At 31.5% G+C, this 15,194-nt stretch overlaps 5 protein-coding genes across 5 annotated transcripts; 3 read left to right on the top strand and 2 right to left on the bottom strand.

Annotated features, from left to right (window-relative positions):
• Positions 1-544: 544 nt before the first annotated feature.
• LOC111674937 (zinc finger protein 391) lies at positions 545-3,065 on the top strand. Its single transcript, XM_023435629.2, has 2 exons — positions 545-1,121; positions 1,795-3,065. The coding sequence occupies exons 1-2, from the start codon at positions 675-677 to the stop codon at positions 3,055-3,057; spliced, it is 1,710 nt and encodes a 569-aa protein (XP_023291397.2). The 5' UTR covers positions 545-674; the 3' UTR covers positions 3,058-3,065.
• A 263-nt stretch (positions 3,066-3,328) lies between these two features.
• Positions 3,329-5,988, bottom strand: LOC111675124 (zinc finger protein 14-like). Its single transcript, XM_023435860.2, has 2 exons — positions 5,505-5,988; positions 3,329-5,451 (listed from the first exon to the last, which is right to left on the bottom strand). The coding sequence occupies exons 1-2, from the start codon at positions 5,904-5,906 to the stop codon at positions 4,363-4,365; spliced, it is 1,491 nt and encodes a 496-aa protein (XP_023291628.2). The 5' UTR covers positions 5,907-5,988; the 3' UTR covers positions 3,329-4,362.
• A 411-nt stretch (positions 5,989-6,399) lies between these two features.
• LOC111675093 (zinc finger protein 37-like) lies at positions 6,400-9,538 on the top strand. The gene is made up of 2 exons (XM_023435827.2): positions 6,400-7,614; positions 8,234-9,538. Exons 1-2 carry the CDS (start codon positions 6,547-6,549, stop codon positions 9,452-9,454), a joined length of 2,289 nt encoding a protein of 762 aa, XP_023291595.2. The 5' UTR covers positions 6,400-6,546; the 3' UTR covers positions 9,455-9,538.
• Positions 9,539-10,627: 1,089 nt separating this feature from the next.
• Positions 10,628-13,106, top strand: LOC111675113 (ubiquitin carboxyl-terminal hydrolase 30 homolog). Its single transcript, XM_023435850.2, has 6 exons — positions 10,628-10,859; positions 10,982-11,697; positions 11,768-11,857; positions 11,924-12,247; positions 12,309-12,520; positions 12,587-13,106. The coding sequence occupies exons 1-6, from the start codon at positions 10,778-10,780 to the stop codon at positions 12,696-12,698; spliced, it is 1,536 nt and encodes a 511-aa protein (XP_023291618.2). The 5' UTR covers positions 10,628-10,777; the 3' UTR covers positions 12,699-13,106.
• Positions 13,090-15,138, bottom strand: LOC111675103 (cell cycle checkpoint protein RAD17). The gene is made up of 4 exons (XM_023435839.2): positions 14,940-15,138; positions 14,213-14,883; positions 13,601-14,064; positions 13,090-13,547 (listed from the first exon to the last, which is right to left on the bottom strand). The coding sequence occupies exons 1-4, from the start codon at positions 14,952-14,954 to the stop codon at positions 13,138-13,140; spliced, it is 1,560 nt and encodes a 519-aa protein (XP_023291607.2). The 5' UTR covers positions 14,955-15,138; the 3' UTR covers positions 13,090-13,137.
• Between the last annotated feature and the right edge of the window lie 56 nt (positions 15,139-15,194).

The raw sequence follows: 15,194 nt of genomic DNA, 5'->3' as shown, positions 1-15,194 counted from the left end.
GTTAAATGTTAATCACAGCAATTTGATACCATATACATTTTTCAGTTTACAGTAAACATTCGATATCGATTTCATTTATTAAATTCACCACCTATGTTTCCACTGGCTTGAGGTCTAATAGATTTGCATAAACTTCTTCAAGGTATTTTTTGATATTCGATATAAATCCCGTCATTTTATTTTAATATAATTAATTGTATTAATTTCTTTTAATTGCAAGATTAAAAATACAAAATTAAAGATGTAAAAGTAATTTTTTTTATTAAATGTCACTGAACAATTTTATCAGACATGCTTTTGAAAAACTTCACTGACCCACTTGTTTGCATTTTGATTTTCAAATATATTACTGATTTTTACCATATTATTTTCATAATATTTTTATATTAAAATGGTTATTGACTTCTGAATATACCAAGCATTGATATCTTTATTTATGGTTTATGAATATACAACTTTTTAAAATGTATTATATAGATGTTTTTTGGTGTAGACATTGATAATGACATTTGACAATTTTTTTTCAAAATATGGCAGCACTTTGATTCTTTATTATTTGGCAATACAAAAAAAGTTGATTATTATTTTTATAAAAAAAACGAAACTATATTTGACGAAAAAATCAATAAGGATTCATAAAATTCTCTAAAGAAAATTAAAAAAATAGCGTCATTATGAGCACTATTAGCCATAAAAATTTACAAGAGCTATGTCGTGCCTGTCTAAGGACCCTAAAACATAATAATATAAATACAAACGAAAGCAATAATGTTGCTGGCGGAGGTAGTGAATGTGATGCTGGAACATCTAGTTTAAATAGTCTATTATTACCAAATTTATGTAAATTGTTTATGTTTTTAACCACCTATGATGTGAATAAGGAATATGATGACTTTCCCAAACGATTATGTGAGTGGTGTTATGGTCGCCTTTTGGATTATGATGAATTCCGTAAGTTGACTGTAAGGAGTACCGAAATGTTATATGAACAATGGAATACTAGCAGAAAAGAAGAAGAAACATTTACTGAAGACAATGTTAATGCTAAACCCTGTATTCAACTACTGCAAAACATTAAGCATGAGGAGGAAAACGTTGAGGAGAATGATGATGATAAATTGGTAAGAAAGGAGCATTATACGTCAGTGGTAATGTTTGTAAAATAATTTTTCTGTGACAAGTTTGGGCTCTGCCCGTACATATTTCGTAATTTTATAGACATATGAACTAATATATAATATATATTATATTGAGTATTACACTTTTACCTTGATGGCTTATTACCACTTATGGGACGTAAATTTATTTTGTTTTTATAAATTTTGTTGTTATTATTGGCTGGGGAGCCATTTGTTTCACTTCTGTAAGTAAATTGTTACATTTGTATATTATTTTATTTTTAGGATTTTGTATTTTCATCTTTTTAACATAATTCATATGTACATATTTATATATAGTATTAGTAAACTTTTTTTTTTCTTTTCATATGTATGCTATTCAGGATTTGCCTCTGTAATATAGTTTAATTGGCCTATTAAGGCTTTTATATTACTTTGTTTGAATAAATAAATAAATAAATAAATAAATAAATAAATAAATAAATAAATAAATAAATAAATATAGAACGGGGATTGGTACGTTATAGGATCTAAGCCCCTACTGCAAGAATAAATTTATCAAAAATATAGTGCAGTGTATCACATGTTTGGACATTCAAGACTATATTTCATTACTTGTTTTTTATTCAAATTTGTTTTATTTTAAATACGAATAAAAATATATATATTTTTTTAGCTTTTACCCGAATTGGCCAATATGCCTTTGTATATTAAACCGGAACCAACTTTTGAGGCCATGGATACCCAGTTTATTCTACCGTCGTACCTTGAGGAAGGTGAAGTCGTTAATAGAGATCAAATGTCATATGAGTCTTACGATACAGAGGAAGATGCTGATGATGAAGAGTTACTATTACCAAATGGCGCTGCTAATAACTCCAGTCCTTCAATTAACAGTTCTGATGCCAAGGTGGTACTGTCTAAAAGAGATCGCGACCGAAAATCTTTACATTGTAATGATTGTAATAAACAGTTCTACAAGCAAGTCTATTTGGATGCACATGTACGTGGAACGCATTTGGGTCAGGAGAAACCGTTTCAATGTTCAAATTGTACCAAAGCATTTACACGTTACAATCAATTATTTCTGCACATTAAATCCAAGCATATTGAAATGCTCTTCCGCTGTGATTATGAAAATTGTGATGCCTCTTTTACAGTTGCCGTCAAACTGAAGATGCATCGTCAAATTGCACACAATTCTTCCGAAGAACTTAATACACAAGACTGCCAGGAAGAGGACGAAGCAGAAGCGGAACCACAATTAATGGAACTGGAAATGGATCATATTTGTTATTTGTGTCGACGTAAATATAGTTCTAAACGTGCGCTTAGAGAACATATCAAGAGGCACAAAAAGATTAAAGAACACGTTTGCCAAGAGTGTGGAGTGGCTAAAGTTACACGAACCGAGTTAGTGACCCATATGCGCACACATACACCCAACTTGGAGAAATTTCCCTGTCCCCAGTGTCCTCAAGTATTCAATCATAAAAATGCAATTTCACGTCATGTCAAAGTTATCCACGAAGGTCTCAGGCGTTTTCCCTGCAAGTATTGTCCCAAACGTTTTGGAACACGTAATTCTCAGGTGTGTCATGAACGTTTACATACTGGTGAACGACCATTCATTTGTGAAATCTGTCAAAGGGGTTTTGTTCAACCGGAGGGTCTAAGATCACATATGAAAAATCATGACAAAAATTTACGCAAGCATGTCTGTAAATATTGTTCCCAACGGTTTATAACTTTGAAAAATTTAGTGGATCATGAACGACGTCATTCGAGTGACAAACCTCATATTTGCAATATATGCAGCAAAGGTTTTTATAGCGAAACAGATTTAAAAAATCATCGCAGCACACATTTTGAAGCTGAAGACGGCACAGATCAACAAGACGAAATTGTTGTCCAAAATGAATCAGACTCATTTTTATAAAATTAAAAGTTGAACTCTATTATATCATTTACTTGAAGAGGATCCTATAAATTTCTAGAAAATTTGATTATTTGATTAATCTTCTGCACTTAACAAATAAAAATATATATGTATATATAAATATGTAACACAGAAAATTCTGAATGATGACAATTAAAAACAAATTGAATACCTTCAGAAGTAATTGAGCTACATGTAAGTACTTATCATGATGTAACACAGTCCGCTCGCGATGTTATATATCCAAAGTAATTTCTTCAAATTCCAAAAATTTAGTTTAAAAGTGTTATTAATTTAAGTTTTGTATATTAAAAGAAAAATTCAATTATTGGCAAAAAAATTTAGAATTCAGAATAAATTTAACTTTCAATCGGAATGTCTAAAATGTTTTTCGAATGGGTTTTAAAGTCATATAATATTTTGGTTAAAAATAATGTAATATTTATAAAATAGTAAAGATTAGAATATCTATTTATTTCTTTGCTTTCAACATGCATAATATTTAAAATAAGAAGTAGGAACTTTTGTAGAAATCCTTTACCCCATTCCGTACTTTTATGTTGTTTTGCTCCAGTATGCAACAATTCATTTGTGATCCTTTACCCCATTCCGTACTTTATTTGTTGTCCATATTTACCAAAAATTACTGGAATTTATCGTATAAGTTCGTAACATTGTTACGTGTTAAATTGTTGTTGTATATTTATTTCGCATTTTTTTTTTAAATCTATTGATTTCTCAAAGTTTTCTTCCTTTTTGACTAAATTATCGACTTTTTTACGACATTTTTTACATAGTCACAATCAACGTCTACGGTTACAATTGTAAATACATATGTATACGATTTCGTTTCTTGCCATATTATATGTTATAATTTATAACAAAACCTTATATTTTGGCTAAATTATACTTTTAAAAATTTACATTATGTAATTTGAATTGAATACATTTGTAATTCTCCAAATTACCTATTTCCGTTTTTTTTTTTGGCAAATGAGCATTTTTGTTCATTTGCCTAAATCTGGTAGCCCTTAATTTTTTCACTCAAATAACGGTTCTTTTGTAGCGTTTCCTTTGTTTTTGTTGATATTATTTTACAACAGAGTGAATAATTGTGGTGGAAAAATGAAATACCTATTTCTTTGAACAAAATAAATAAAAAAAAAATAATTCAGTGTCTATAAATTAAGCCCATAAGAAAAAAAATTAAAAGAGGTATTTAAACTGAAATGAGTTTGCATGTGTCCACAATTATTATAAATTTATTACAAAATATCAGCTAAGATAAAATGAAAAAATTAATCTTTATTTGTTATGAGTTTTCATGTGGGATCTTAATGATACTCTTTGTACAAATCTTTTGCCACACTCTGTACATGCATGTGGTTTCTCACCCGTGTGCAGTAATTCATGATTTTTTAGATTATCACCTTTGCCAAAAGTTTGATCACAAAAACGACAAGCAAATCTCCGTATGCCCTGGTGGACAACATCTACGTGAATGCGGCGATTACTAGACCTATAAAATACCATGGGACAATTGGGACAGGGATATTGCCGTTCTTTCGTATGACTGTTCATGTGAGATCTTAATTCTTTTTTCGTGGTTTTCTTTGCACCACAATGATGGCATTCGAAATTCTTAATGCCTGCATGTCTTTGCTTATGCTCGTTAAAGGTCCTTTGCTTTACAAATGCTTTGTCACATTCATCGCATTGATATGGATATAGTTCCTTGGGCCCATGAGTATATTTATGTTCTTTAAAAGTTTGCAGTTTTGTATACATTTTGCCACATTCTTCGCATACGTGTCGGTAAGGAGTTTTAGCCATAGATTTGGCTAGTCTTTGATTTGACTCTTGGGTTATGTGATTTTGTCGATAGTGGTTCTTGTAGGTACGACTACTGCTAAATCTTTGCCTACATTCTTCATATTCACAAGTAATAATTAATTCTTTCTCGCCGTGAACTTCATTGAGATGTTTGAGCAAAATTGGGGTTTTATCAAAAGCATCTTCACATTTGGGGCATTTGTGTGGCTTAAGGCCATAGTGAGTGCGCATATGAATATCCAAAGTTTGTTGACTAACACAACGATATTTACATTGATCACATCGAAATGAATATGAATATCTTTTTCTTTTCATTTTCGAATTTAACATTTTGATTTTTGTTGCAAATTTATTTTTCTTTTTTAAATTAATTTTGTTGTTTCGATCCTCACTTTGAATATCAGTTTCAGAATCTGTATGAAATTCCTCACTATCAATTTGACCATCTTCAGAAATGTTCTGTTTATTTAATTCTTCTAAGTCACTATCAACTCCAGAACATCTTTCGTTATTATTTTCAATATTTGGTAATAAATTGTTTGTGTCTGTGCATATCAAGGGCTAAAAACAAAAGATTACTCACAAAAAAGTCATTTAAAAATTTAGTTTTCTACCTCATCAAAATTGTACTCAGATTTAATAGAACTTTCTTCGCGTGTTATTAACACATCATATGCTAACATATTTTCCTCAAGTTCTGGGTCATTTACAATATTTGATTTTGGTTTCTTCTCAAATTTAACTTCTTCCTCTTTGGTCAACATTTTTTGAATAGTTATTCTTGATAGCTTGCACATTTCATGAAAGTCGAGAAATTCTTTAAGTTTTCTTCTACACAAGTTGCAGATGCAATTTGGATATCTATCTGAGCCTAGGGGATTATCCAGTGTAGCGTCCTCCAACCAGCTTCGTATTTGGAAATGTAAACTGAATATTTTATATTTCTGTCTTTGTTTTAATTCTTTAAGACATGCTCGACAAAAATTTTGCAGTGTCTTTATTGAAAGGGTTTCCATTTCTTTTTGATTTTTGTTTGATTTTTTCTTTACAAATTTCTATTTTGTTGATTTGTTTACAATAACAACGTTTTGATTGAGTTAGTGTTATTAATTTTACATCGATTACGTGATTATTCGGATTTATATAAATTGTTATTGAAATATATTTTTATGAATCTCGCTTGTTTAATTAAAAAAGGACTTTAAATACAAACTATCGTATACTGTTTGTAAGTTATTTAAAAAATCGTTTTTTTAAATAAAACACAAAAATAAAATAAACTTCAGGTCTTCATACAAAGTTTTATAATTTCTATTATAAACAAGCATCACAATTGATCGGACGTAATTTATAGGAACACTATGTATGTATATGTGTTTTACTAGAAATTTGCATCCACTTTTTATCGTTTTTAAACATGAATTAATATATTTTAGTGGAGTAAATTGCCAAAAGTTTATAAAGTAATCGGTTATTAAGTAATCATATAAAACTCTTCATCAATAAATTATTTTTAGTTGTGTAGAAAAGAAGAAAAAAAAAAAATAAAAAATTTACGAATTGGTTAAAATTGTATTTATAGAAAGTGTATTTTGTGAGTGCATTTAAATATAAATTCTTAAGTTCAATTCGATTGGCTTCATTAGATTTAACAAAATGTTGCCAGTCGCACGTGCAAATTTGGACCATATTTGTTGCATCTGTCTCCTGGACGTCAGGCCATCAATGTTTACACAAAAAGTATGCGATGTCAAAGAAGAAAAGAACATGTCCAAAATACTTAAACTTACAGCACACATTACCATTTTGAAAAACCCCATGAATCAAAAATACATTAATGAATACTGTCGTAAGGTGTGTGAAATATGTTTTCTTAAGACGCAGTATTCCTACCTTTTTCGGGAAAAAATTATGGCATCCACAGCAGCAGTGAAGGAGTTGCTGGAAGGAAGCGAGTTAAATGATCAGGACATCGAAAGGTTGCAGTATTTTTGCCGTATTTGCTTAAATCGACAAAAAACAAAAAGTAATGCAAAATGTTTAAATATGCAACATTTAAAGTGGATAAAGGACTGCAGTGGCATACGTTTCACATCGTTAATAGAAATGGAGAAATTTCGAATAAAGGAGGGCACAAATATCAATGAAATAGCCGAGATCAATGATGCAGAATTTCCTCATCAATTATGTGCAAATTGTTTAAAGAAGTTAACAAATGTTGAAGAATTTCGTAAATCGGCCACACAGTCATTTGAATATATGATCTCAGTTATGGGCGATACAAGCGGCCCTGATGAGGATTTAATTATACAAGGAATTAAGCAATTCCGAGAGAATATAATACGAAAGGAAGTCCCGCAAGCCCAGACGGTAACAGTTTGTGAAACGAGTACCAAACAAGATTCTGCAATTCTGAAAAATGATGACGATATCAAAAACGAACAACAAGAGAACTTTTACACAGATGTTTTACAAATCCAGATACAAGATGTTGAGACTCTTACGGATTCAAAAGATTTTTCAAATACTTTACAATTAAAGCAGGAAGATGCCTTTGAAGATGTAATAGATTTTCCGGGAGATTTACCACACTACTCAGATGTCGGTGACGATGATGCAGACTTTACTTTAGATTTTGATGTAAATGATGCTTCTTCTGACGATTACAATGACAATGATGATAATAAATTCTTTAGAAACACTCGAGCTAATACTTCAAAACAAGTAAGAGATTTATATACGGCCTGGCCGGACTTTTTTTATCCACCTCCAGACTTTTAAATTTCAAACTTATTCATAACTATATTTTCGAATAAAATCGATTCTTTAATATTTGTTTTATTTTAAATTTTACTTATGAAATTTTTATGGAGTGTTGAAAATATTTGGTTTCATATTATACCTCATATTTTATAAAAGTTATTTGTTAATAAAATTTTATTTGTGTTATTTTTTATTTATTATTAAATAAGAGGCAATTTATTATTTAATACAATTTTATATTTTTATTATTTTCAAATTAAAATCAATTCAATTTTTTGGTAACGGTTTATTCCTTATCAATGATTAATGGAGTACAATACCTTTCTTTCAGTAATGTTTCTCATTATTTTTAATAAAAATCATCATATTATGATGTAAAGGAAACAATATGTTTGATGTTATTTATGTTTTCACCGTCGACGTATGTATATACATACAAACATACATATTTTAATTTAAAACTAGAATGAGTTTAAAATTAATTAAGTATAATAAATAATCTAAATAATTTTGTCACTCCATAAAATATCTTAAAATGCAAATGGAAATATTTATGTTCATTAAAAATATTTTGTTTTAGTATGATAAAGAACGTGATAACAAATTGGATAACAAAAATGAAGAAAATATCGAAAATGAAGGAGATTCAACGAATCCAAAACGTCGTAAAAGAGACAAACAATCAGAAAGTCCAGAAGACTTATTCTCTAATATTCAGAAAAGTACAAGAAAAGCTAAAAAACCAAAAGAAACTGAAACAGCACAGCATCAAGATAATATTGAAAACGAAGTAACAAAACCAAAACGTCCTAGAAATGTAAAAAAATCAGAAAGCATAAAAAAAGAAGAAAGTTCGACAAAACCAAAACGCCTAAAAAAAGACAAACAATTATCCGTAGATAACCAAGACTTAATCTCTAATAATGAAAAGCGTACAAGAAAATCGAAAACTCCCAAGGACACCGAAAACCCAACATCGAAGAATAACAGTGGTGACGATGGAAAAAAGGAAAAACTTGAATGCGTAGAATGCGCAAAAGTGTTTATTTCTGCCTATACCTATAAAAGGCACTTAAAATGGGTACATTCTCCACAATCAAGTCATAAGACATTCACATGTGAGTTATGCTTAAAAGTATTTAGACGAAAAGACCATTTAAATGATCATGTAAAAACTGTACATGAAAAAGTTAGGGCGTTTAAATGTTCACACTGTGAGAAAACGTTTGCAACGAATGGTTCCAAAAAGGTCCATGAACTTACACATACAAACGAGTATCCTTTCGCTTGCGAATGGTGTGGAAAACGTTTTCGCCAAACATGTCGTTTAAAGGTACATTTAGAAATGCATACAACCCAACCGGAACTTTTATGTCCTATCTGTAAAAGAAGTCAGAAGTCAGCGGAAGACATGGAAGAACATATAAAAAGTCACGATGATAAACGTTTACAGTGCATTTCATGCGGAAAACTATTTAAAAGAGGTTCACATCTTAAAGATCACTACAATGCTGTTCATTTGAAGTTAAGGCCATTTAAATGTGAATTTTGTGACTTTGCGTTTGGTGATAGGAAAACCCGACGAGTTCATGAAAAAAGTCATACGGAGGAACGTTTAATAACATGCAGCATTTGTAAGCTCGGTTTCAAAGCATTATCTACATATAACAAACACAAAAAGGAGACTGGTCACGCATCGGAAGAATTTCCGAAAAAAACAAAAACATCTAAAAAGAATACAGTTCAATTACTGAATATCATGCAATATCCCGGAAAATTTAATAGTATTTTTGAACTATAAAAATTTAATTCAAGACATTAACATTGTTTGAACTTCTACTTTAATTGTAAAAAAGTATTTAAAATAAACATTCCATTCTTTTAATTATTATTTTTTTAATTCAGTAAAAACAAGTTTTATCATGCTATAAGTAATATTTTTTTAATCATGAGTTTTATTGCATGTAATGAATTGTTCCGATATAGATTCAAAAATTGTATACATATTTATACAATATTAGTGAACGATTTCTTCTAAATGATTTTTATACCCTCCACCTTCGAGAGAAGTGTATATCGTCATATGAAATCCAAAAGGCTCTAAGTTATTTTTTAGGAGTAACTGGGCCGGTATACACAGGCAAAAACCAAATCAATAACTGTCGGTCCACACTTTTTTGGGAAACTTGATTTTGCGTAAGAGAGAAAGAATATCATTCATCTCTCTCAAGGTACGGAGTTTCTCGTACTCGGAAACTTGTTTTATTATTATCATTCGTACAACAACAAATAAATCAATTAATAGTAGTTTTTGAAACAAAAATTTCCTAGTGTGGACTAGGTCTAAGTAGTTGCTGTAACAGAAGTTCCTTTGTGTTTACATCAAGACAACTTTTAACAGTATTAGAAAAAGTTTTTCAACAAAAGTTTCCCTGTGTGAACCGGCACTTAATTTGTGACTCAAACCTTGAGCAAAAAATTGTTATTGTAAGACCTGGGAAACTATTGTTGAGAAACTTTTGATTTTGTGTGTGAGAAAAAGAAATGGTTGATATTTCTTTATTTTTCTCTCACACACAAAAATAAAAAGCTTTCCAGTGTGAACCCGGTCTAAATCGACATTCAAGAGTTGATATTTTCAGTATAACATTTGAATCACCTTGTGTCTTATGGGATGCCAGACAGAATTTTTATAACATCCTCATTTGCAACCAAGGAACCAAGGTATAACTCCAATAATTAACCATCAAATAAAATATGAAAAAGTATATAAAACATAAAATATGATTTACGTTCATAAGATTTCATTCTTCGCAGGAAAGTATTCAATTAATTGTCGATTTTTTATCTATTACAAATTGAATGAAGGATTTTTTTCATTAAATTCATCTTAAATATTAAAGGGTGCTAGGATTTTCTATAATCGTTATTTTAAAGGGGAATGTTTCGTTGCGTACGGCATCACTAACACACACAGCTGTATGTGGTATGTGGTATCGATATTTATTTTTTCATCATTATTCCCTGTTTTTCCGAGTGCTATTGTTAATGAAAATGTAAAAAATGATTTAATGTAATATTTCTTAAAACTGTGAAAATCTTATAAAATATATATATTAAAATTATGGAAAGTGAAAAAATTTTAATGGCAGCTGGTGTAACAGTTGCAGCAGTTGTAGGGGCTTTTGTATTTTGGGGACCTTCTGGTAAGTTGGATGACAAACCGACCACAATACCATTGTGACCTCCCACCGCTAGAATGGTGTAATGAGTAGTTATGGTAGATGTCGTCTGCAAGAGTAAAATACTAAATTCTACACTTTTAAAGGTAATTCACGGTTACGCCAACGTCGTGGTCAAATAGCTGGACTGCATAATTTTGGTCAGACATGTTTTCTTAATACGCTGCTGCAGGCGTTAGCAGCATGTCCGCAGTTTATTGCATGGCTGCAGTTGTATAACAATGCAACCCCAGATCGAAAAAGTTTAATAAGCTCTTTGCTCAGTACTTTGGAGGTAATAAATGGTACTCATGCTAGTTTAAGGGGCGATCCGTATTCGCCGGGTGCAGTACTGCGAGCATTAAACGCATTGGGTTGGGTTATACCACAGGAAGAACATGATGCTCATGAATTGTTTCATGTAATGCTTTCGACATTAGAGGAGGAGGCACATCGACCTAAACAAGTTGGTTCTTTATCGGATGCTCTGCCATTAGATAATGGCGTTGGTGATCAACCCAATCGACCTTCTAGTGCCATGATGAGTGACTTTCTTAACGCTGATTATGACGAGTCCACTGGTTTATCACGCATGGTACGTTCTGAGGCCCATACCCCAGATTCGCCTGCCTCGATATGTGATCGAGACTTACATGCTGATCATTTGCAATCTTCATCGCCTCCAGAAGCAATGGAATTGGATGGAATGGTTTCACCTGTTTTGGGTGGTCGTCCCAGTCGTTCGAGAGAAGCTCTAAATAAAAGATCTTCTGGATCATGTCGTTCCCTGGAACGTTTAACTCGTGGGCCTGGGAAGGTTTCGGTATGTTTGATAATTATTTTTTATCAATTTTTTTTTATAATACATAATGATGTATTTTTAACAATTATAGATATGGTCAGAGCAAATGCCCACACAAGTACCACATCCATTTCAAGGTGCTATGGGTACACAAATTGTTTGTAATGGCTGTGGATTTAAGGTTAGTTTTTTTTTTTTGTATACTATTTTAAAGCATAAGGTGCATAATATTTTCCTCTCCTTCAAGTCCACCGTTCGCTATGATAAATTTGATAGCATTACACTAAATTTACCACTTCAACGTCGCAGTGGTCTTAGTTTGGGTCATTTATTAAGTGACTACATTACATCCGAAGATGTCACAGGAGTTAAGTGTGAATCCTGCAATGAAACCACCACTCACACTAAATCCTTAACGTTTGCCAAATTACCAGCATGTCTTTGCATACACATTGCACGTACGGTATGGTTGCCCACAGGCCAAGTCTGCAAACGTCAAGATTATGTACATTTTCCCGAAAGCCTTTCAATGGCGCCATATAGTTTTGTACAGCCTCATTTAAATAGTCAGGTTTGTTGAATTTGATTTATACTTATTTTATCAATAAAATAATTGCTGTTTCTTGTGTTAGGCTGGTACACCTTGGGGTTCTACAATGTCATTGTTTTCATCTAGTCTGCCCATGAATAACATGGGTACCGGTGGTGAGTCTTACGGTACGGGTTTTGGTACAATGTTTCCCCGTAATCTCTATCGTTTATTGGCTGTTGTTGTACATTCTGGTGAAGCCAATTCTGGTCATTTTGTTACATATAGAAGAGGAGCTTTGCGCAATGCACATCGGTAAATATTGTGAAATGTTTTTAGTTAAGAACACCTTTACAAATTATATGTTAATATTGCTTCTAGATGGTTCTATACATCTGATACGATAGTGCGTGAAGTATCAATTGATGAAGTTTTAAGCGTACCCGCTTATTTAATATTCTACGATCGTAGCCCCCAAAGGCCTTTGCGTTGAATTCTCCGTTTGTTTTCTAGGATCTCTTTAAAGGAAGGCAATCGTGCCTGATAATTTTTTACCATATTATGTATATTATACTTCTACCTAAAAGCTTACATGGATCAAATGTATTTTGGTGTTGAAACAAGCAATCAAATGTAAAAGCAAGATGTGGAACACCAAAATCGTTAACAAACAAAACCAATAAGAAAATGCATTTTCAGATTTTTTGTATGGTGTTACAAACAAATTAAATTAGATAAAGATCTACCCGCAAAATAAAAAAACATACTCGTTCTTATTAAGCGTAAGTGATCTATTATTATTACTATAAAATATTTATATGTATGTTTTTCTTTTTCAATATTATTACAATTTCTCAGCAGAAATAAGAAAAATAAAACGTACGTTTAAATTATGTATAAACTTAAGCTCTTTTATTTTGAATTTAAAGTTTTTAAGGGGATATTATGTTAACAAACGTCTTATAGTCCAATGCATACAGACTGGAAGAAATATTATGATGTTCAGGTAAAACTTTAGAGGCCTGTAGTGGTATTTTCACTGTGTTCGCATCTATGCGTTTTTGGCCTTTGATAGGCATCCAACCAGTGGCGGGATTAGTATTGGCCACCATAACACTGCGTATCCCAACATTTAAACCGGTCAATCCTAAAGAATCATCTCTATAGTCGTTGAGCATAATGTCACTAAGACTTAGACCATTTGCCGCTTCTAAAACATATTCGATATCACGAAAATGTAGTACATAATTCGCTTGTACTAAATCGATGAATTTTTTTGGTTCAGTAGTAAAAGCCTCGGCTAATTCTTCAGGGGAATGTACAAAGTGCTTGTCTTCTGTAACTAAAATATACGATATATCTTGAATATAGATGCATATATCTTTATATACTTACACTTTGGATTGAAAACTCTACCCAAAGCATGCATCATTGTCACCGATTCATCGCGTCCTACGGATTTTAGTGTATGTTGTCCTTTTCTCTTTCTTGAAGTTTTTGATTCTTCTGCAATTTCTAAACGTTTGGTTAATAAACCTGGTGCTCCTTTCAAAGAGGAGAAATGCAGATTTATAAGGGCATTTCTTATATCACCCTGAGCCGATATAACTATTGAATCTATGATATCTGAGGGAGGGGATTTGTAAATTTCACAATGTGGTGGTGAACGCATGAGGCTACAAAATCTTTTCATGGCTTTTTGCATGATTGTCGAGGCAATTGCATTAAAACTGATGTGATTGATAAGGAACTTTTGTTTAATTTGATCGGTGAAAAGGTTGTAACTAATATTTAAACCTCGAGTTTTAGCATCGGTTACAATAAATATTAAAGGCGATTTCGCATAGTTGACATAATCTCTGTAAAGTAAATATTAATATAACCAAAAATAAATATATAGAATTATATAATTTTTTTTAGAAATTTAAGGTTTAATACTGTGCTTTAGACGAAGTGAAACGAAAACGTTTTAATTATTTACAAAAAATTGTACATGTTCCTACTTACTCTAATATCTCCTGAAATACTGTAGGATCTCTCAGCAAAAAATTAGGAAAATCTTCCACCATGAGTAAACGTTTATCAGAGGAAATTGTCTCTAATAAAGAACGATACCGCGATGCCTTAAAAAGGAAATTTTTAAATGCATCCACTTGTGAACTAACGTATGATTGTCCATAAACTTGATCTCCTAAATTATACACCATTTCCTGATCTACAGGATTTATCCATTCTTGTATGTTGATTTTGTTCTCTTTGGCTAAGATGCGCACAGCTGCTGTTTTTCCACTTCCCGAAGGTCCAGTAAGCAAACAAAGCTGAGCAGGATTTTTGCGTCGCATGGCCGCGCAATGTTGAAACCATTGTTGTATCTCCAGAACCTTTTTGGGGTGTATGGCCAACTCGTCACTATTCGAGGGCGCAAATACATCTATCCAGTTTTCATTAGAGATTTGCACGTTAGCCATGCTTATTCTCTCCAGAAATGTAGATCCATTATTTTTGCACCCATCTTCAGCATCCAGATCAATAATTTCCTCAGCTAATTGTACAGTTGTTGATTTTTTTCTGGTAGTTCGTTTTGATGAATTAGATGTATCGTCTTTGGATTTTTTGGGTTTTGGTGAATTATTTTCCAAGTGTGACAGTTGAGAAAACATAGAGTTTACCCAAGTTTTCTGCGAATATATTAATACAGTTTTTATTTTCTTTTTTTATTGAAAATACCACAAACCTTGCGTGTATTCATTATTATTTTAAATTTTTTGTTTTTGAGTTATTCTCAGGTTGGCGGTGTATAGACACAGAAATTGCCAGGTAATATTTTTAAATTTGTTTATATTTTTCTTTAGTTTGTAAATAATTTCAAAAGTTTTGCTTGTTTTTATTCTTTTGGAATGTAATGGAATGAACCGAATCTAACAAAGTTGCCAGAGTTAATAAAATTATCTGGAGACTGGATATATCGAACTAATAATTATTTGTAGAT

This window comes from Lucilia cuprina, chromosome 3, assembly GCF_022045245.1.
Source record: "Lucilia cuprina isolate Lc7/37 chromosome 3, ASM2204524v1, whole genome shotgun sequence".
Lineage (NCBI taxonomy): Eukaryota > Metazoa > Arthropoda > Insecta > Diptera > Calliphoridae > Lucilia > Lucilia cuprina.
The sequence above is the reverse complement of the archived record's forward strand: the minus strand, read 5'-3'. Positions and strand labels throughout refer to the sequence as shown.